This window comes from Chenopodium album, chromosome 12 (assembly GCF_948465745.1).
Source record: "Chenopodium album chromosome 12, dcCheAlbu1.1, whole genome shotgun sequence".
NCBI classification, from domain to species: domain Eukaryota; kingdom Viridiplantae; phylum Streptophyta; class Magnoliopsida; order Caryophyllales; family Amaranthaceae; genus Chenopodium; species Chenopodium album.
In genome coordinates this window covers 51,927,148-51,948,856 of record NC_137845.1, presented here as the reverse complement: position 1 = coordinate 51,948,856, position 21,709 = coordinate 51,927,148, and the positions used below count along the sequence as shown (strand labels likewise).

Below are 21,709 nucleotides of genomic sequence, written 5' to 3'. Positions count from 1 at the left end.
CACGTGCCCATAATTTATATTGTGAGTATTAAAATTTCACAAATCTATAATCTATAATATATAATATTATTAAAACTCAAAGGGATGTATAGCATGATATCGCCATGTGTCAGCATTCATTTAGTGTATTTGGCGCCACGTGAACAATGATATGTCAAGACCTATTCATCTATACTGGACACTAAAAATCAATGCAATAATGCAAACACATGTATGATTGAGTTATAATTTAAACCATAATTTAAGAACGATATTTACTATCAAACTATTAATGCCTCTTAATACTTATTGTGCTTTATATAATGGATTAAACTACACGTTGTGGCTTTCTAATTTGTCGTGACGGTCTGTATTTCACAACTTTGTATTGACTACTGTACTAAATATATTACATTAATTAATAAGCAACAATAAATTCATTGTTTAATTTCAACTTTATTTCATCCCTATGTAACCGTCAATGGACATCAAATATTCCCACCATAAACTTCTTAGTTTCCTTCCTCTAATAATCAAATTGACGAGTTTTTTTTTTTTTAAACAAAAAATAGCAATAATCAAAATAGAAGAAATGACCCAGGACATCCTACAAGCCAAAAACTATTTAAAGTATTAAACTAAAACAGTAAAACCCCTATCTAAGCATGTAGGGTCACACAAAGATATATTGACACCGTGTATTATTCCATATATCAGTAAAATTTTAAAAAAATTACAGAATACTTGATACAAATTAAAGGAATATTTTGAGATTTGTTCAATAAAATCTTGAGCATTTAACAGAGATCGACCTTCCAAATACACAAAATCATTTACAAATCACCACTAGGATCTGAAAATATCCAACATGATAATACATTTAATACGGAGTACGTGCATTACTAGTATACTACGTAATTATATACATTTTGTTTAAGATAAAATCCAAACCCTGAACTTTGGTATTTGTAGCATTTTAGTCCCTTAACTTTTAAATGAGGCAAAATGGTCCCTCAACCACCCAAGCCTCACCCTTTCCGGTGGAGGAAAAGCTTAATCAGCAAAGTTTAGAGACTTCCAAGCCAACTAAGCAAAGTTTAGGGACCATTGAATATGATGTGTCATTTATTTCTATTTTTTTTTTAAAACAAAAGTTTAAGGACTTGTTAGATCACAAGTCAATTAATTAAATTAAATATAAACTAAAGCTTAGGGATTTATAAAGTTTTTTTTTTTTTTTTACCAATTAAATATTTATAAAGTAAGTTGACAAGAATTAAAAATTGCTAATAAAATTTGATAATCATGATATATTTTATATGTTTTATAATAAATTTTCTTCTTACCCTTTTTTCAGGCATGTTCATTATAGCTTAATTTCAGTTCAGTTCAGCTCCAATCAGTTTACTTCAACTTAATTTCAGTTCAATTCAGTTCAGCTCCTAATTTCCTTCTCTCATAAAATATTCAATTCAGCTCCAATCAGTTCAGTTCAGTTCAGTAAATGTGAACAAATTTTTTATAATATATTTCAATCAACTAAACTCATTAACCACACATCCTCAAATCCTAAGTCCTTACCCCTTATATATTTGACACACCAAAAAAAAAAAATTAAAATAAAAATAATTAAACCAAAAAATGTAATGTGTTTTCAAAGTGAGTGAGTAAGGCAAAATCCAAACTTTGTAATATAAACTAAACAGAAATATGAAAAGATTGAAAACTAGAATAAAAAATAATACCATCCCACTTTTTTTTCAAATTGACAATTTATTTTCATGCGTTTACTTTCTAAAAGGGTTTTAATTTTTTTGGGTTTTGTGTGTCAACTTTCAATGTTTTTTTTTTTATTATTCTATGTGTTTATGTTCTAAATGATTTTCAATATTTTTGGTTATTTTGTGTGACATTTTTTAGGGTTTTTTTTTTTTTTTGGTGTTAATATCTTAGAGAAAATAATAATTGCCCTATATTATTAACTAAATATATTTAACTGAATGAGTAAGAACTAAGAAGGAATTTTTCTTTCACAAACAAATTTCGTATTATAGCAAGATTTTAGCGAGATTTCTTAACATATTTTAGTGAGAGAAAGTGGATTGTGACCATGAATTTCTCACTTAAAATATCTCTTACTTATATATTTTTATGAAGTTAATAATTTTTACTAAAATTAATTTGATTATTTTGTTGAAATCAAATTAAATTAATTGAACTAAATTACACTTATAGGTTAAAACTTATAATCACTCTTATATGGGAGCGTCATGTGTCCCTATAGATCTCTAAACTTTAGCCAATAATAATTATATTAGCCACCTCACCATATAGGTCCCTAAACTTTCATTTCTAATTTAATTAAAGTCAACTCATCATCTGAAGGTCCTCAAACTTTTCTTTTAAAATCTTTAAATTTATTGCCATATGTGCACTAAGATCTCTAAAATATGGTTAGTCAGCTAATTTGTACTTGAAAAGTGAGTCATTGGTGGTTGAGGGACCATTTTGCCTCATTTAAAAATTGAGGAACTAAAATGTTACAAATATCAAAGTTTAGAGACTGTATTTTACCTTGACTCCATTTTGTTATCCCGTCAAAAAAAAAAATAAAAAAAAAATACATTTATGCTGTACTACTTGCTTGTATAGTTGTATGACTTGCATTATCACATGAGTAAAATATTTGCTCATTCTGTACTCATATAGTCATATCTAAAACTACATTATTTAATCAATATACATTATGCATTCATTAAAGTATTAATTACACCGATATACCGAGTAATTCAACTTAATATCCCACATTAGTCAAACAATGTGATATCATCTCATAAAATAACAAAATAATCACATATTATATTTTATTATCCCATCTAATTAAAATAATTAAGCAAATAAACAAATTTTCACTCCTTAAATACTTCACCTATATAAACCTCTCAACTCACAAATATTTCCATTCAACCCATTTTCTCTCATCGTACCCAAACTCACACTTATAACACCATGTCTCCACCACCCCTCGCCGTCTCCACCACAAGCAATGTAGATACACTAACTAAACCTTCTTCTCCATTCTCTCTCCTCCCGGCGGACGTCATCCGGTTCCACATACTCCCTAGCTTAGACGGGTGTACCTTAGCGGCGGTAGGATGCGCTACACCGGAACTCCGCTCTCTTTCCTCCGATGAAGAACTTTGGTCTCACATTTGTCATTCCATGTGGCCGTCTACTACTACTCCACGTCTACGCAACCTCATCTCCTCGTTTCCAGGTGGCGGTTCTAGAAGTTTCTTCTCCCTCTCATTCCCGCTTTTTCCCTCCACTCTCTCTCCTAATCATCACCCTCCATTATCATCGTGTAAGCTCCCTGAGCAGTTAATCTCAGCCGTTGACGTTTTTTACCGTGGAAATTGCATTCTTTCTAAGGTTCAAGAGACGGAAACCGTGACCGGGTGGTTCCGGTGCTCGCCCTTGAGAGTTGACCTGGTGGGACCTAAGGAGTCTGTTCCTACGCCTATAAGAAGGCCGAGTCATGATGACACGTGTCGAGATCTATATGCTGACCTGGAGCTGAGTTGGATCGTGGTGGACCCCAAGTCAAAAAGGGCTGTTAATTTGTCGAGTTTACGCCCCGTGTCGGTGGAGCGGCACTGGCTGAGTGGGGAGGTGCACGTGAGATACGCCACCGTGGTAGGAGGTCAAGTTATGTGTAGTGTGGAGGTCACGTGCGTGGGAGGTGGTCCTGGTGGCCTCGTGTTACACGTGACCGAGGCTTGTCTAAAAATGGAAGGGATTGACGGGGCCCATTTGAATGGGAAGGATAGTTTGGTAATTTTGCAAAGGGTGTTGGAGGGTAAAAGGGGGAATTTGTATGGTAAAGGAGGTATGAAGGGGAGAGTAGATGAAGGTAGGAAGAGATACTTGGAGTTTTTGGAAAGAAAGAGACAAAGGAGAGAGAACATGATCAGAAGAGAAGGTAGATTAGATAGCATGTGTGTAGGAATTAGTGTGTGTTTATTTGTTAGTTTTCTTTACATGGTTTGTTTTTCTTCAAGATAATAAGTCTTAGCCTCGATCAGACTAGCTCATTAAACACGAATTTTAACTGCATTCTGTCTACATCACTTTTCTCGTCTTACTGTGATTTCCTATACTAGCTACAATGTAAAAAATCATAAAAGATAAAGTTCATCCAATGATATCATACAAAATTGTAATTGCTGAAAATCAGCCAAATTGCTAATTTGTTTTGTTTTTGTACATGTTTTGTCACCCTTATTTGTAAGGTCTATTTGGAGACCTTGGGTGGCTATATAAGGACATACGATGAAAAATGAGAATATACATACAAATGAAGAAAAAAAAAAAACTAGTTAATGAAGTTTTTAGCAAATTTGAGGAATTGTATTAGGGTGCTCAAATTTTTGTTTTATTCCTCCCTTTGGAATATATTTTCTTTAAGTACTGTACTTTGATCTTGATCTTATAAAATAGGAATAACATAAAATAACAATATTGAATTATAGATGTATATCTTGATAGACTAATGGTCATAATCACAAAGAAACCATGGTGCAAATCTTCAAAAGACAAGGTCAATCCGTCATTCATCAATCACATTATATAGAAGTATCCAAAATTTTTTGTTACTTTTGCTAACATCATTCAATTATTTAATGAGATAAATAATACTCTTTCCGTTCCTAAAATTTTGCTTTATTTAACCTTTTGTGGTCGCTAAGATGCATCTCATTATGGTTTTATTTTCATTTTTATGCGCGTAAAAATTATAAAAATAAATATTAATAAAATATACAATGAGACGAATCCAACCAGATCCCACGTGACTATATTATTTGTTACGTTAAGAGTATTTTACTGCCAAAGATTATAAAGTTAGACCTAAATTTTTACGATGGAATAAAAATTTAAGGGCAGATGAATTACAATGTTGTAATTTTTAATTTTATGACGAAGCATTTTAACTAATAAAATTGGCATGTTATTTCAAAACCAACTACGTAAACCAAATACTCCGTACTTCATATATGATTAGATCATTGAAATGCATCAGAAAATTCTAAAAAATTGCCGCAAATTAAACTATCAAAGAGGTAGTTATCAGTATATTTCAGATTTGCATCTTCCCAATTAAAAAAATACCCGTATGACTTACACCGTATTCAAACATTGTTTATTTGTCTGGTTCTCACTTTAAGGCACCACATATAATCGCAATATTTCCAAAAAGATAGGGCACGCCCTTTAAGGTGTTACGATCAAATTATGATCAAGAAGTCAGCTCATTCTACACTTGTATTTCTGCTCCAATAATATGCATAAACAATATTTATTTATACTACGTATATATAACTCTTTTTTTTTTTTTTTTTTTCCTTTTTTGGTAAGAAGAAGGTCCATTATTCTAGAAGGGGGAAATATAAGGAAAATCTCTTCTAAAATGTGTTTGGTGAGATTCAACCCCTGACCTCACGACTGAATGTCAGAAAACTAGCCAATTACTCTAGCCTCTTATATCACTGTTGACACCAAAATTTTGTTAATTATTAGGTGTCAGATATATGTAAATAAGGAGATAATATCAAAAAATATAAGATATTATCTTCACAATCTCGTAGAATATTTGATAGATATCTTGTTTACTATTCTATGACACTCTATATAAAAAGAGTCGTTTATAGGGTTTAATTAGCTTTAGATGGAATAAGTCACAAAGACCCATCTCCTCGCTACTACCAAACATTGTAGTTACATAGTATGGATTAACTCGACAAGGCCTCATACTATAAACAAATATCAAAATCCTAGCCCTTTGGAGAGAGGAAAAGAGATCTACGAGAGTTGTAACCCACAAATTATCAATAAAATAATTATTCCCGTATATTTTTCTACCTCTTTAATTATATATTGCAGGTTTGAATTTTTATGATTTACAATCACGTATATACTACTCCGTAGTTATGGAATTGCAATTTGTCTTTCATACTCGTGTTGGATTTTCGATATTCAAATAAGCATTTAAAATCCTAGCTCGGCGCTATAACACCCAGTCTCATACACGTACAAGAAAATGTAAAGATAGAAGGAAAAGAAGAAAACTTGCGACATGAGCTCAATCATAGGCTTCAAATACAAGCATTAAGAATCAAGTCATTATAAATGTATACAAAGCGTCTTGTTAAACAAAAATTTGTTCCGTATATGCCTCGTTATCCTTGTCCAAATTAAGGGCAGCATCCCCGTATTTAAAATTTCAACATTAACCTGCTAGATAATTGAATAATACACACATCCAAGTATCTAACACTCGTACCTACGGCATACAGGTAACATCCGTAACAAGTAACTTATTTTTAAGGTTAAAATTTTGCATGAGAAAATTATAAGTATTACTAGTTATAAGTTCTCAGTTATTCTTTCAACAAAAAATCCATGCAAAGTGCACTGCCCCATATCAGGGGCAGGGGCAGGGGCAGGGGCAGGTTGTAAGTTATACTTTGCTCATGCAGTTTGCAAGGTATGCCTTTATAATGTTTTTAATTTCCTTGGAAGCAAAATTAGGTTTAAGTCATTTCAGATGAATGACAAAGGCATGGAAACAACATATAAACAGCCATCTAACCCAGACTCTTCTCAAAGAAAACGTCGATGGAGCCCCCAGTAGATAGGTAGCTAAACAGCTATATAACTGTACAATACATGGGTATATTGTGTTAAATGGCATATTATACTTCTAATCATTTGCTTCACAATTTTATATCATGCAAGCTTTGATTGCCTTTTCTTGCTACCATTGGCTAGTTCAGCAGGAATAATATCATTGAAAACAGGAAATAACTTTGACTATAATTAATTAATCAATCAGCAGAGAAACTGTATAAAGTATACAACTCTCTTACCTGGACTTAAAGATATGGAAGCTTGATCAGCTTCAGCTTATTCATCTATTAAACTATACTGACAGCTGACACAATAACTACAGGCGCTTTGAAAGATGAAATTTCATCAATCTCTCAACTTAGCCGCATTGCAGTTTTTGATGTAAAGTGCTGGCTGCTAGTCGACATTAACAAACTTCCATTGACATGAAGCAGTTGAGCCTTTCAATGATCAAAGAATAGTGTACTGGATAGAGATAAAGGAATAAACAAGCCCAGGACCTAACAGCCCTGAAATTACTAGAATATCCCACCACTATATTATATGGGTTGGTAGCTTTGTCAAAGGTATATTATGGATCGGGTGTAGGTACCCAGCATCAGCATGTTAGCCAAATTGATGGACTCATGTAATCACTACTTGATGTATTTATGCCAACAGGTTCAGCATCAAGCAGCAGGTGGTCCTCGTGCTATGGGCATTTCCCTACGAAATCCAGCCTCTGGCTTCGCATAATCAACAAATATAACGCGCCCATGTACTTGCTGCAAGTTTTCAACAGTTCTTATTTCCACTGCAGTCGTAAATAATGAAACACAGAGCAGCATAACATACATTACACACATACTTTTCCATTCATCTTTGTCAAGGCTTTATCAGCTTCATCTTCTGATGCATAAGTTACAAATCCGAAACCCTTAGATCTGTCTGAGACACGATCATGTACAATTTTTGCTGTCAAAAAGGGACCACATTAGCATCATAAAACAGAAAATGAGCATAACACACCTTTTTTGTGGGGTGGGGGGTGGGCGGTTGTGGGTGGTGTTTATGAGTAAGACATCAGGAAGGCAGTGCAATCTGACTAGTATCTTGAGGAGGAAGACAGGTAAGTTTATTAGGAAAAGAATATTACGTAGTATAAAAATAGAGAATACTAGGGAGATAGGAAATACGATATAAATTGATGAGATTAATTGGATAGTGCAGCAGTGCCCACCCATAATATGATATAATTTGGTGTTTTAATTGCGTCAGCAATACAAATTTACAATCATCTATCAAACATTCCCAAATTTATTTCTTTCTCCCCAATTCTACAATTCTGATTTTTATTCTATAACTGTCTTTCATTTTTTTTTTCTTTTTTTTTGGTGGGGGGAGGGGGGAGGGGGCTTCAAACTCAGTTACCTTGTATCACTTGTCCATACTGTGAGAATGCTTCTGCCAGTGTCTTCTCTGTAGTATAAAATGAAAGTCCTGGAACAGAAATCAGAAGTAGGCGTCTAGTCAGCCAAGAAAAGAGAAATATACAAGTAAGCACAATTTAAGCAGGCAATTTCCATACTTGATTGGCAAAAGGTTATCAACAAAGTGGTCATAAAGCTGTAACAAAACGCCCTTCTCTAGAACATCAATCTGAAGCATAACCTTTGAAAAAAGCCTAGAGTTCTTACTTCCCTCAAAAATGTTTGTCTTTTCTTCCTTTTAGAATGAATGGACTTTCAACTTGTTTTGACTCTTACCCCTCTGACCTTTTCCCTAAGAACTGAAGAGTGTCAAAAGTAGTTCAATTTGTCCAATTTCTTAGCTCAACTGTTCCTTTACAGTTTCATCTTCTCTGTACTATCAAAAGCCATCAGCTAGTGTTTCAAAAGCCCGTACACTATTTGATCAGTCTTGTTTGTGCATACTGAAAACAATAGTGTTGAATGTGAGAAATCAAGTTGTCTATGACATTAGAGTCAAAAGGCTAGGCTTGGTTTGATACATTACTTCCTTGGGTAGAAGTAATGCAATGTTCAATCATTTCAGATTTCAGAACATGCCAAACTCACCGCTCAAGTATGCTAGAACTCATTTTGTTGGTTTAATCAATTAGACCAAGTTTGAACAAAATTCAAAACTCGTTTGATAAATAAGCTTAAAGACAAACATAGGGATACTTGTTCATGTATCTTCATGAACAACTTATTTAGTCATTCATGGACACTCGTTTATTAGTGTTCATGACAAAAAGCTCATTTTTTTCGTTTAGGAAGATTTCTTAACTAGTTCAGTTATTGACTTATAATGTTATCTTTCTGGGAAAATCATATTGCAAGTGATTTTCAGCTTTATGATTCAATAAGTTCTAACTATTAAATCTTGTCATCGAGCTTAAATTACTTGTTCTGAGCTCAGCTTGATTGATAAACAAGACAAGCACAAACACAACAATTCCTAACAAAACTGAAATGAATTTTTAAGATTGACTAAAAGCTCGAGCATAGACTTGAGTTTAACTAAGTTAAGCTTAGAGTTTGAGTGGCTCCTCCACACCCCAAGGTATATATGGATTACACTTAAACTGAATTTGGGTGATTGGAGTATCTGAATAATCTGATGTTATTTGCATGATTCAAATAGTGCTTTGGATAAAGGCAGAAAGATCAAGCTTGTGTGGTAAAATACCAGAAGATCCAGGTGACAAAAAGAGAAACCACAGACGTATAATTATGATGTACAACGGGGCGGAGTTTGTTGTCACCAAGACGAACATTAAAATTATAGCTCTTCAACACCATAAAATGAGAAAAGCTTGTTACAAAAGGTCCATGCTTGTCAATCTATAACACCCAAAGGATTGTCGATATAGTCCTAATCCTATATTATGCAGTGTGTAGTTTTGTTACTTTTGTATAACTCTCATCCTTAAATTTTAGTAGATATTAGTTAGTAATGCCTTTTTTTCAATCTATATTTGGTCATTGATCTTGTCGAGAAATGTATTACAGGGTAATAATCTTTTACTTCAGAAGATTAGAACAAAGATATTAGTTAGTAATGCGTTTTCAATCTATATTTGGTCATTGATCTTGTCGAGAAATGTATTCCGGGGTAATAATCTTTTACTTTAGAAGATTAGAACAACTAAACTCATTGAAGAAATAATCGCAGGTGATCATTTTTAAGAAATTTGCTTGAAATAACACGAATATCTATGATTATTTATACAATTGTCAAGAACAAGCACCTCATCACGATACACTTCATAATTCAACTAACTCGAATAATACTCGATAGTAGATTAAAATGTGACCAATTAAAGTGAGACGGAATTCATAGAATACTGTATCATTCAACACTAAAGACCTAATCGAATTTCGCTTAAAAAATCACCAATTCACTCAACACCTTGCACCTATCCTGAATTTGCTAAAATAAAATCAGTTATACAATATGATCTCACACAAGTTAAGCTTCAACATCAACACATTCCTAAACAAATTTCCTCAAAATTGCATCATTTTGTTCATAGACGAACCAAAATACGAAAAAAAATGCAAAGGAAGACGATTGAATCAATAGAAGATAAAGAGGAGAGAGTGAGATACCTCCGACGAAGAGTCTGGAAGCGATGCCTCTGCAAGAGAGGAGAGAAGAAGGCAAGGAATTAGGGTTTCCGACGGAGTTGCTGGTCATTCTTCTGATTAGCGCCACCGCCATTTTCACATTTCTCTTTTTCACCACTGTGTTTTAGAGATGGGCTAAATCAATTCAACAAAGCGATAGATCATGAACCGTTTTTTTTTTTTTTTTCTTCTTTTTCTTTTTTTGTTGTTAGTTTGTTACTTGTTAGGTTTAACCTTAGGAATGAATTTAAGTGAACTTATTTTGTACTTAATAGCCCCCCCTTTTTTTTAATAATGGTCAGAAAAAGAGGTTTGTTCTCAACTAATTCGATACAAGTAAAACAAGAAGAGAGTTTAGCTCTCTTAACCATACTAACACAAGAAGTATATTGAGGATGGAGGTACAACTTCCATAACATGCTAAGCGATACAAATATGAGGATTAACTAATTCCATCATAGATGCTAGCCATAAGATTCTCAAAGCAAGCTTGTTCCTTTACGCTTCTTGGACTCGCAAAAATAAAATAAGGGATAAATTTCACCTATTTTGTTCTTTACCCTTGACATGTGCGGTCTTCTATGTTTCCTTATCGAGGCAAAGAATTTGAAGGTAGTAGATGTGGGGATGATACCCTGGTCAGGTTCAAAAGGCATGGGGTCATCTTCATTAGATCCAACAGATTCCACTTCAACAAAGTCAGTGGTAGGATATTCTTTCCCTAGACCTTCACTCCCATCCTCGACATGTGAACCATCATTGCTGTTATTAGTTAGGCATAAGGGCATTGGATCATCTAACTTCTAAATAGCATTAATTTAGGGTTTTCCAGATCTAACAACATGGCTGACCACAAGAGAAAGCGTGACCCTTTTCTTTTTGTGCTTTTTGTCGCGTCTCCTCTCACCCGGACTCATTCTCTTTGTAGGCATGAACAAGGCTATTCGACCTTTTGAATTCGTATCCTTGTAAATTTCATAATGTCTATCCATAGTAGTCTTATCTTTCATTCGTACAGTCATCAACAAATTAGCAAATTTGTTTAATAAACACAAAGTCCTCCCTTGCTTGAGATTTGAATAGGACAAGAAGGAAATCTTAAGGGATTGGTTTCTTTTGTTCCATTGGAGAAATAATGGATTTTCTCAGTATCCGTCGCCTTTACATGTGTCAATTCCTGATTGTTTAGGGGGTAGGTTGCACCATGCTCCTCATTCTCCAACGGAGCATAAGCATTGTGGGTATGGATAGGTTTCTCTACAACATGATTAGTAAAGGCCAGGCTTGTAACACCACTTTGATTATCGCTACAAGATTCTAGATCTCGCGCTAGGCTAATAGATGACTCACTAATTTTCCCTTTTTTTTGTTTCAATGAGTCACGGAATTTTCAGCACCCCTCTTGCCAACGATCTTACTTACCTCAGACCTTAGGCTCTTCACCCTCTTTAGTACGTTCACGGAGGATGTCCTAATTATTAGGCTTTGACCTAGCTGCCTTGCCAAGGTCCTCATAAGCATCTTCCAATTAGTTTAGCTTGATCTCTACTAAAGCTCTTCTGTAAAGAGCCTTAGTATTGTATCATCAAGCTCGATGACTAAGGAGCCAAGATTTCATTCCAATGCTATAGCAAGATTTCATAGCATAACACTATCTTCCTCATTCCTAGGTAGTCTGAAACACAGAAATTTCACACCTCTATCATACTTAGCCATCGATAGTCGATACTTAGATTATTGCTCCATAAGGTTTTACACTTCTCAATTTACAATTTTAAGTACAAGGTTTTTTTTTTTTTTTTTTTCTTAAAGTACATGTTTAAATGAATTTAGCAAATTCTCACATAAATAAATATTTATAGTAAATCACAAAGTAAAATATTTTTTAAAAAAATATGTTGAATAGTGCAAAACTGGAAACGGAGCAATTGGTTGAGAATGGAGGAAGTATGAAATAATTCACTTATGTCAATCGAACAAAACACAGCTTTAGAATTATTAGAATTCCAAAATCAAATTTTGATGTTAAAAACATGGCCATTTTCTTGACTATAAATTTTCCAAGCATTAATTTATGACACATAAATGCATTACAAGAAGCCAATATATAGTCAGATTTCCCATTTCTCTTATCAAGTATCAACAATAAAATTAGAGCAATATTATAGCTTTGCAAAACTTGCTGCAAATGTTTTTTTTTTATTCCTCTTTTTGTGCACATAATAAGAGAAAGTTAACTGCCTACAAGGACTATTCCATTGTCCTGTATTCTTCTTTGAGCTAGCTTCAGCTATCCGTATACCTAAGGAGTTCAGAAGTAAAATCGATTACATAGACCACAAACCCATATGATAACACTAATCCCATAACAATGCTAAGATGGACCGAACTAGGTTATTGACAATCTCTTCAACAGCCACAAATTGTTACCATACTGACATAGATTATGCACTGCTCTTTCCAAAGTTGGCAATTCAAGCCGGAAACAAACTCCCACGGGAGATCGGATGGCGAATTTCAGCCCCTAACATGCAACGAGATGCTGGAATCCCTTGTAGGATTAGTTTCCTGTTTTAGTATTTTGCACCCAAAATGTGAATGGAAAATACACGTCCTGTACATGCATCCTTAGTCCTTAGAACACTTGGTCACTTATACATTATGTTTACACTTGGTGCACCTGCTGTAATGCTTTGCAGAACATATCGATGAATTGATTGTCCTGGAAAAGAAAACAGAGATAATATCAGCCTAAACATAAGTATAAATGGAGTATTTAAACAATTGCACCCCTTACAATCTTGAGCACTAAGCAACAAACAAGCACTTGAGTTCATAACTCATATTTTTTTTTTTTTTTGTTAATGTAATGTAGTAAGCCTAGGCCAGAAAGGAGCCCTATCACAGGAAGCCCCATCAGAAAAGCCAAAGTACACGCTCTAGATATTGGGGGAGAAAAGGGAATTCCAACTCCAATATCTCTTAGTGGAATTTGATCCTATGACATCAAAGTTGCAAGAGCAAACCTTACCATTAAACTACAACAAGTTTGATCTATCATGCACAAAACTGGATACGAATTATCATGGGGTATAATGTCCAAGGCAAAATACTAGTTTTGTATATCAAGAGATTGAAGGTTTGGTACATGCACCAAACTGCTCAGCAACAAAATACTGACAGTATTTGACCATAAAATATGAGTCCTTCATTTATGTGATTTATTCACTACGTTAGTGGGAACAAAAACATCATGTTTCGTGATCACAAGGACCATACAATTTGCAGTACTGGTTATTGAATTAGTAACACAAAGGATACAGAATATCCAATCTACCACAGTAAATAATTTTGTTCAAATTTCTACAAAATAAAACATGTGACAACAAAAACCAAATATTAGAAGGCATAGCTGATCAAGGCAAAAGCTCAAGGCGCAGCAAGGCATTTCAGAGTTCCCTGCGCCTTGTTGAAGTGAGGCATATATGATAAAAAAAAAAAAAAAAAAAAAAATTATATAAAAAAAAACTGTTATGTGTCTTGTGTCAGCTGCATCTTAGCTGCGGTTCATCGAAATTGCTTCGCAGCTTTGCCTAGATGGCTAGACCACAAAAGGCGCATGACCCTAGCATGCTTAATCAAACTCAGAGGATGTGGTTAAATCAATCCTGTTTAGCTAAATGTGGACAAAATAGAGGGAGAATGGAGGCAGTACAAGTTGTAAAACTAACACATGCTTGTTTTTAGCATCATCCCTATCCCTGAATATGTCAAAAGTAACACATGTGAATTCCACTCTACACAAAACTCATTCTATTCACTCCCAGAGATCTGTGCTTTTTTTTTTTTTTTTTTTTTTTTTATAAACTTCACAAGTTAAGAATTTATGTCTCATAAATAATTTCATTTACTTGTGTCAGTTTGGTCTCATACTACCATTAACCAGCAATTTTCATTGATAAATGAAACATAATCAGAGTAACAAAGTTCTATAGGAGGCTAGAAAACCACATCAGTCAAACGGAAAATAGAAAAAATGCCCCAGAAGAAGAGGAGGGGGAATGTTAACCTGGACAAGCGTCATAAGAGCTTCACGAACTTTGCCCCGGTCAATAACAGGTCCATGGGTTGGTGCAGCAATATTCTGCGGTGTAAGAAATGGCGATGGTGCTGGTGGAGGGTAAGGTTGGAGAAATGGGGCTCCGTATGGGCGCTGGAGAGTCAAAGAAGGCTGCAGAGCAGTGTGTGGCAAGGATGATGGAACGGGTGGCTGTGACATGGCAGATGAAGAATGGGGGTTGTGAAAGATAGCAGGTGTGACAAGATTTGCTATCTGATTGCCTCTGTAAGTTGAATCAGAACCTTCATGGTGGTGAATTAGATGGAAGGTTGGAGCTGATGTTGCCACAGCAGGTACTTGAAGAAGTCCAGTAGGTGCAGGTATCAGACCAGAACTGCCTATCGATGTCAAATGTTCACTGGAAGGATGATAAGTTTGCACTGGCTTCCCTGAATTAGAAATATTGGTTGCCGCCTGAAATTATAGAAAAAAACACATCACAACAGTCAGACAAATTTACTTGCTTTCACAGGGTGATACAGTATTACAGCATTCTAAAATCATTAAGCAAAATACCAAGTAAAAACGCCTTTTGACAGATCAGTAAAAATTGCCAATCATATATGGTCAAACTCGTAATATGTGAAGGATTATGTAAAAACTCATGCAACCAAAGGCCATATATTATGCAAAAGCACCTCAGTAGCAAGTAAACTAAGTTACAGCCTCAATGGCGAATAAGTTTCAAGGTATTTCACAATTTTAAAATCAAAGTATCTGAAATATTTTCTTTTAAGATAAGGAAAAGTTTAATCAATGAGAAGAAAAAAAAATGGACGAAGCATAGATGATTCAATATATAAAGCATAAAAAAAAACTAGCTAAAAGTCTGTTAATTTAGAGCTACTTGAGATATAAGAGGGAACTCTTTTTCCAAAGCCTGGATCTCAGGCGTATATTATCATAAGCATGGTGAGTGATTAATGTATCAGATATACAAGCCCATGGAAGAGGCCATTTCTCATGAAGCATGGACTCATCCAAAGCTTAGATAAGGATGGAATCCATACAACAACAACAAAGCCTTAGTCTCAAGGGGTCGGCTAACATGAATTGTCAGAAGGAACCGTCATATTTGTAAAATTAAAAAATTTTTTAAAAAAAAAAAAAAAAAAAAAAAAAAAAAAAGAGGAAAGAACAAACATAACAAGATAACTGGTTGAAATAATTTTGATTAAAAAAAAGTGTGTAAAGTGTGAAAAAGAAAGGGTATACAAATACCCTCCCTTCTTTAACTAGAAATGTCAAGCAGAAATCGAGATGCTAGATGATCAATAACAAAATACCCTCCCACCTTCAATTAGCAATGTCAAGCAGAATTCGAGATGCTAGATGATCAAAACATTACAAAAATTATAAAAGAACAAATAATGATGAACTCTAACATCTCACATCAACATTTAACACGCTAGAGACAAAGCAGGTCACAAAGCTTATACTAGCGCGCACACACACACACACACAAATGAAGTTCACAAAGAATTTTATTTTTTTTTTAAAAAAAAAAAAAAAAAAAATCAAACAAAAACAAAAACGAAAAAAAACTAAGCTGAAGTAGTGATACTAATTAACAAAATTATATCTCAAGATTTTCCAAGTACGGACATTGAACAAATTTGAGATAGAATTAATCTCAGTAACACCAGAGGCATTAATGGAAGCTGATGATATCCCAGGTGATGGCTCCAATGGGCTTTCAATTACTGCCGCGGATGGGACAGGTTCAAGCTCCTTGAACTCGCTGCATAATAAAAGGCCAATATTAAAGTGTTACTCTGAAACTATTGATGCTTTGTGCAAATAGATTTGCACCACAATACTTTTCACAGAATCATCAACAAAGCTTTTACCTGATACTAGGACCAAAATACTAACCAAATAAAAAGGAAAGCAATACCCTTTTTCAGTACTTAATAAAAAGAGTCATAAATCATACCACCAAAACAAGCTTTAACACTAGTCATAAATCCACACCGAGAGAGCTCAAATGGTTCCAATGGTTTCCAATTGCTACCATTACATCTTTCATAGACAGCTCACTTATTGAACTACATTAAATACTAATATGATAAACTATGGAAATGATTCAAAAAGATTAAAGATCAACTTTCATCTTCTTCCATTTAACTCGTAGAAGTTACTTAGTTATTTCTTTAAATCCTATTGATGCTTTACAGAAGTACTAAAAGTAAATTACTACCTTTGGTTAAATTCTGATGGCTCCGGAGCACTCCTTCCATATGAGTCAATGATCCTGCAGGACACACAATTGAGAAAAACAAAAATTTACCAAGAAAATTATACAAAATACATTAGGATCAACTAACAATGGTTACTGAACAATATCAAATTATACTATCATATGTGGTAGACTCTGCACACAACCAATACCATATTCCAAAAAAGGGACATTTCGGAGAATAAAAACAAGGAAGAATAGATAACAGACATGATAACAAAAATTAAAAAAGAAATGAAAAAAAAAAAATTGTTCTTTATCAATAATGATTTCGCAAATTTATTGCCACCATAATATATCACCTGTTAAAGAGATCAGCAACCTCCTCGCATTCAGGAGTATTATAAAACCATATGCCATTAACTTCTTGGACAACATTTTTGTATAGAAGATAAGGAACTTGAACGTCAAATTCAAAACTGCCTGAGAGATTCTCCACAAGATTTTCTGCAACAGAACAGATCAAGAACCTTATATATACAGCGACAAAACTCTCACATATAATTATATAACACTTTAAAAGGTCATGATCTAGATGTTTAAACACATAAAAGCACATAGTGTCATTCAACATGAAAAGATTCAGAGCTCATTTGAACCTGCACTGTTAGCTTGTTTTCTAGTTTGCCTTAACTAAAAGAGCAAAGCACTTGTTCAGTTTACATTGATTGCTCAAACAAAAATAATAGATGTAAGTCAAAGATGTGCTATGCAAGATTTTTATCCAGCAAAACCCCAAAGCTAAAATAGGAAGACAAATTTGCTCTAAACCAATGCTTTGGTGAGGGCATTATTTCTTATTAATAGAAAATCTATGACTATGTTTGCTCCAAACTACAATAGGAGAAAAGGCAAACCCCTAACCCTATAGCCATAACTTATAAGCATCTTGATAGCCAAATCCAGAAATCAAGCTGAAGCATCAACATTATTTCTTTAAAAGGCCAAATATTAAAAGGTATTCCAAAAAAAAAGTAAAAAGAAAAAGTCGCTGGCACGGCTTTCACGATATCACGATATATTCCCTCTGTATATTTTATGTAAAACATTTATTTTTAGCATGTATGTCAATTCTAAACTTTAGCCAATATTATCTTTAATTATCAATAAGTAACAATTATAACAATTCACCGGTACGGCCTTCACTATATACTCCTCTGTATATTTTATGTAAAACATTTATCCTTAGCATGTATGTCAATTCTAAACTTTAGCCAATATTATCTCTAATTATCAATAAGTAAAAATTATAACATTTGAATATAAATAATCTATTCATTGAGACAATTCCAACAAGTACCCACAAAACAATATTCTTTCTTATTTTTAAAACACTAACATTAGTCAAAGTGGATTAGGTGAACCGTACAAAAAGTCAAAACGTTTCACTTATGAAAATATGGGGGAAGGATCAGACACTCATTAGTACCCTACTCCCAACCTAGAAGGCTAGAATTACAAGCGTCAAATATTATGTGTTGGAGCAAGACCACAACAAAGAAGCAAGAATAGGGAGAAAAGAAATGCCCTCACGTATTATTTGGATCTATAGCTACTGCATGGATTTTGGCCAATTGCCCACGCATGCAATTTAGATTTATGTGTGGAAGTCAGGTTACATGCTGAAATGTAATTGACCATTGATCAATTTACTAAAGGGTTAAGTATGCTAGGTGTCATACTTATGGAAGGTTGAAAGCTATATCCCAAAGAGTTAGGAACACTGTTAAAAAGATTGTACTTCCTTTATTCCAAATTAGCAAACACATATTCCTTTTTTGGGAATTTTCTTTTTGGTTCACGCATTTCATAGTATTATGGGTAAATTTTGTGTGGTTGACTAGTTGATTAGTAGATAAAGGGCCAAGTAGAGGGGTAATTGGGTAAGGGTATTATGGCCTTCTGTCATTCTATCTCACTTCTTAATTGGCTTCATATGTGTGCCAAAAATAAACAAGTCATCTACTTTGGATTGGAGGAAGTAATAGATTAGTAGCCCTATATATAAAGGCCATTCAAGGAAGGTTTGACATCATGATTAAACAAGCCTCATATCAAGATAGAAAGAGAGAAGACCACTAATAGGAGAATTAGTAATTTAAGTGAGAGCTAATAGTGGTAATTATGTTTAGTGAGGAAAATACAAGAGTAATAACCACAAGTAGCTAAGCTTGGTTATCTAAAGATCTTGATAATATATATATATATATATATATATATATATATATATATATATATATATATATATATATATATATATATATATATATATATATATATATATATATATATATATATATAACACACACACACATATATGTGTGTGTGTGTGTGTGTGTGTGAGGGTATTATTCTTGCAATTTACTCTTTTGATTAGTGAAAAAGGGTAATAAAAATTGCCCACGACTATTGTTTGTGATAATGTGTGTTACTATTGATTAATTTCTTCCTCTAACCTAAACTTGTATGTTTGTCTACTCCGAATTAACGATTCAAAGGAAAGCAGTCAAATTCAAGCTCGGATCTTAGGACGAAACTTGGTGTCTTAGTCTTCTAGATAAAGTTGCATAAAAAGAAAAGAATTAAGGTGTTGAAAGCTAAGCTCCCTGCTATGTCTAAGAGAAAGAGTAAGGAGTTGAGAAAATCATCTAGAATTGATAGGTCATACATCTCCCTTCCAGTTAAACATAACATCTCATGAATCTCAAGCTCCGAAAAAACATGCATGAAGTGTGCACACTAAAAAGAAAAGAGGGGGGGGGGGGGGGGGGGCAGTAATTGAACTTGGGGCTAACAATAACAAAGGTTACAGTGGCAAAGCAATTGGAAATCATCCACCCTAGTACAACCATAAGCGACAATTTTATCATGTGAGAACACTATTTACGTCTAATAAAGGAAAGAAAAGATGACAAACTGTAAAACATAATATACCTAAGTCAAACACATTTGATACACAAAATAATAGTATGGATGCATATGCATGATCCTTGATATATATGAAAAAAAATAATAAAATAATAAAAACCTTAATGCACACATATTAAGTACCCCTAACAAGACCAAGTGACAGCCTACAAATACATCCTCACTATCATAGATCATATTGTTTCAAAAAGAAATTCAAAAGGAAGTGCCAAGTCTTCCCCACCAGCACATTGGTATTATGCATCACATAACCAAGGACCCATCCAATCTTTTTCAAATTCTCCTCTGACAATGGAGCCTTTTCGCATTGTAAGGGTCAGTTCTTTTAGCTTATTTTATTCTTTGGCCATTATTTCTTGACAGCACAAAGACAATACTATCAAAAATGAATGAAAAGAAAACAAGTCACGCTAACATCTATAAGCAGCGACGACAATGTGCAGATTCAGCGTAAACATGGCTTAACATTGCAGAGGGGATTTACTTTGATGAGATACAAAATCCTGACTCAACAAGATGTAGCATTTGAAGTTCAATTAAGGCTAATTGTTTGCTCTACTTTCCATTGGTTTGTTTAACTCATTTCGAGAAGAGAAACCAGATGAGCTCTAGCCTCTAGGGCAATGTTCAATTCTTAGTTTTAAAAGGCGCAAGGCGCACCAAGGCGCAAATGGTCCTTGCAGCCTAGGCGCGAGGCACAAGGCAAAGGCGTGCGCCTTTTGTATGCAAGGCGCATGTATTTATATATTTATTTCAAATTATTTTTTATTTTGATTGTGCTTAATACCAATTAAAAAGATTCATAATAAATTAAATAATGATACATGTAAAGCTAAGGTATTCTGAATTTGAAAAAATGTCCATCATTCTTCAATTTATAACTTAAATATTAGTTATTTTCCTTGAGGCGCAAAGGCGCGCCTTACTAAAGGCGCCTTGAGCCGCACAAGGTGCGCGCCTTCCGTAGGTGACTGAGCCTCGCCTAGCTAAAGCCCATTTCCCAGGGAGCGAGGCGTGCATAGGCGCGCTTTTTAAAACCAAGGTTCAATTTTATAAAGTCAATATCAAATCATTATCTTTCCTAGATGAGCTCTAGCCTCTAGGCCAAATTGAACATTGCCCTAGACTCTAGGGAAATGTTCAATTTTCTAAATTCAATGTCAAATCATTATCATTCCTATCTCTTAACATTGCAGACCATCACACTCATGATACATTAAAATTCAATAAAAGCATTGGCACAACATAAACATGCAGTACAAGTAGGTTCTATAAAAACTATATAATTTGAAAATCAGAATCCGAAATTCGATGAATAATCTAACCTGTATTTCTTTGATTCATAACAATAAACTGATGCCAAGGATCCTTACTCCTGCAACATTAGCAATCAAAAGAGTTCAATTATCCATCACCATTGAATAATTAACCTGTAATTCTTTAATTCATTGAACAACAACACCATGGAAATAGCTATGATGTTCTCATACTCAAATTACACTACAAATCCATTAACATTACCACCATTTATTACCGCCTACTAAACGAGCCGCAAAATTTCAAATTCAACACTAAATCGAAGCAAGTAGAACAAATTCAGATACCTTTTAACAACAAAAAGGGAGCCCTGAACATCCTTACGGCTCTGAAATCAACGAAATTTGCAAAACAAAAAATTAGGAGAGAGAAAATCTGAAGACGAAGAAGATAGAAAAAAGGATAGAGATTACAGATTACGAACCCATTGATTAGAACCCATGCTGAATTCGTACAAAGCGACATGAGCAGCAGTGAAGAGAATATCTTGAATACAAGGATCGAATCGCTGAAGAACAGTGAGATTGAGGAGTTTAGTGCTTTGTTGATCTAAATTTGGCATCAATTTTCCAGATTGAGGCATCGTAAATTGAAATTGATTTGGGGGCAAACCCTAAATTAAACCTTAACTTTTGTACAGGTGAAAGAGGAGAGGAGAGAAGAGGAGAGAGAAAATAGAGGAAGAAGATCTGGAAATGGCAGAAAGATGGCAGTCGTCTGTTTCCAATGAGCGAGCTTTCTCACGATTGTTTTCAATTTCTTCGTTTTTGTATCGGTCCGGTTCGATGCTTTCAACTTAATTAAGGGTTAAAATATTCATTTGGG

General features: G+C 34.1%; 2 protein-coding genes and 1 pseudogene across 2 annotated transcripts; 1 reads left to right on the top strand and 2 right to left on the bottom strand.

The window, feature by feature from the left end:
• The first annotated feature begins 2,988 nt into the window (after positions 1 to 2,988).
• LOC145571323 (putative F-box protein At2g36090 pseudogene) lies at positions 2,989 to 4,044 on the top strand (annotated as a pseudogene).
• Positions 4,045 to 6,906: 2,862 nt separating this feature from the next.
• On the bottom strand, positions 6,907 to 10,417 carry LOC145572574 (small RNA-binding protein 11, chloroplastic-like). The gene is made up of 4 exons (XM_081631540.1): positions 10,263 to 10,417; positions 8,077 to 8,145; positions 7,514 to 7,620; positions 6,907 to 7,430 (listed from the first exon to the last, which is right to left on the bottom strand). Exons 1-4 carry the CDS (start codon positions 10,372 to 10,374, stop codon positions 7,335 to 7,337), a joined length of 384 nt encoding a protein of 127 aa, XP_081487666.1. The 5' UTR covers positions 10,375 to 10,417; the 3' UTR covers positions 6,907 to 7,334.
• A 1,953-nt stretch (positions 10,418 to 12,370) lies between these two features.
• On the bottom strand, positions 12,371 to 21,709 carry LOC145572573 (mRNA-decapping enzyme-like protein). Its single transcript, XM_081631539.1, has 8 exons — positions 21,309 to 21,709; positions 21,172 to 21,212; positions 20,893 to 20,942; positions 16,942 to 17,086; positions 16,601 to 16,654; positions 16,006 to 16,141; positions 14,350 to 14,814; positions 12,371 to 13,002 (listed from the first exon to the last, which is right to left on the bottom strand). Exons 1-8 carry the CDS (start codon positions 21,465 to 21,467, stop codon positions 12,946 to 12,948), a joined length of 1,107 nt encoding a protein of 368 aa, XP_081487665.1. The 5' UTR covers positions 21,468 to 21,709; the 3' UTR covers positions 12,371 to 12,945.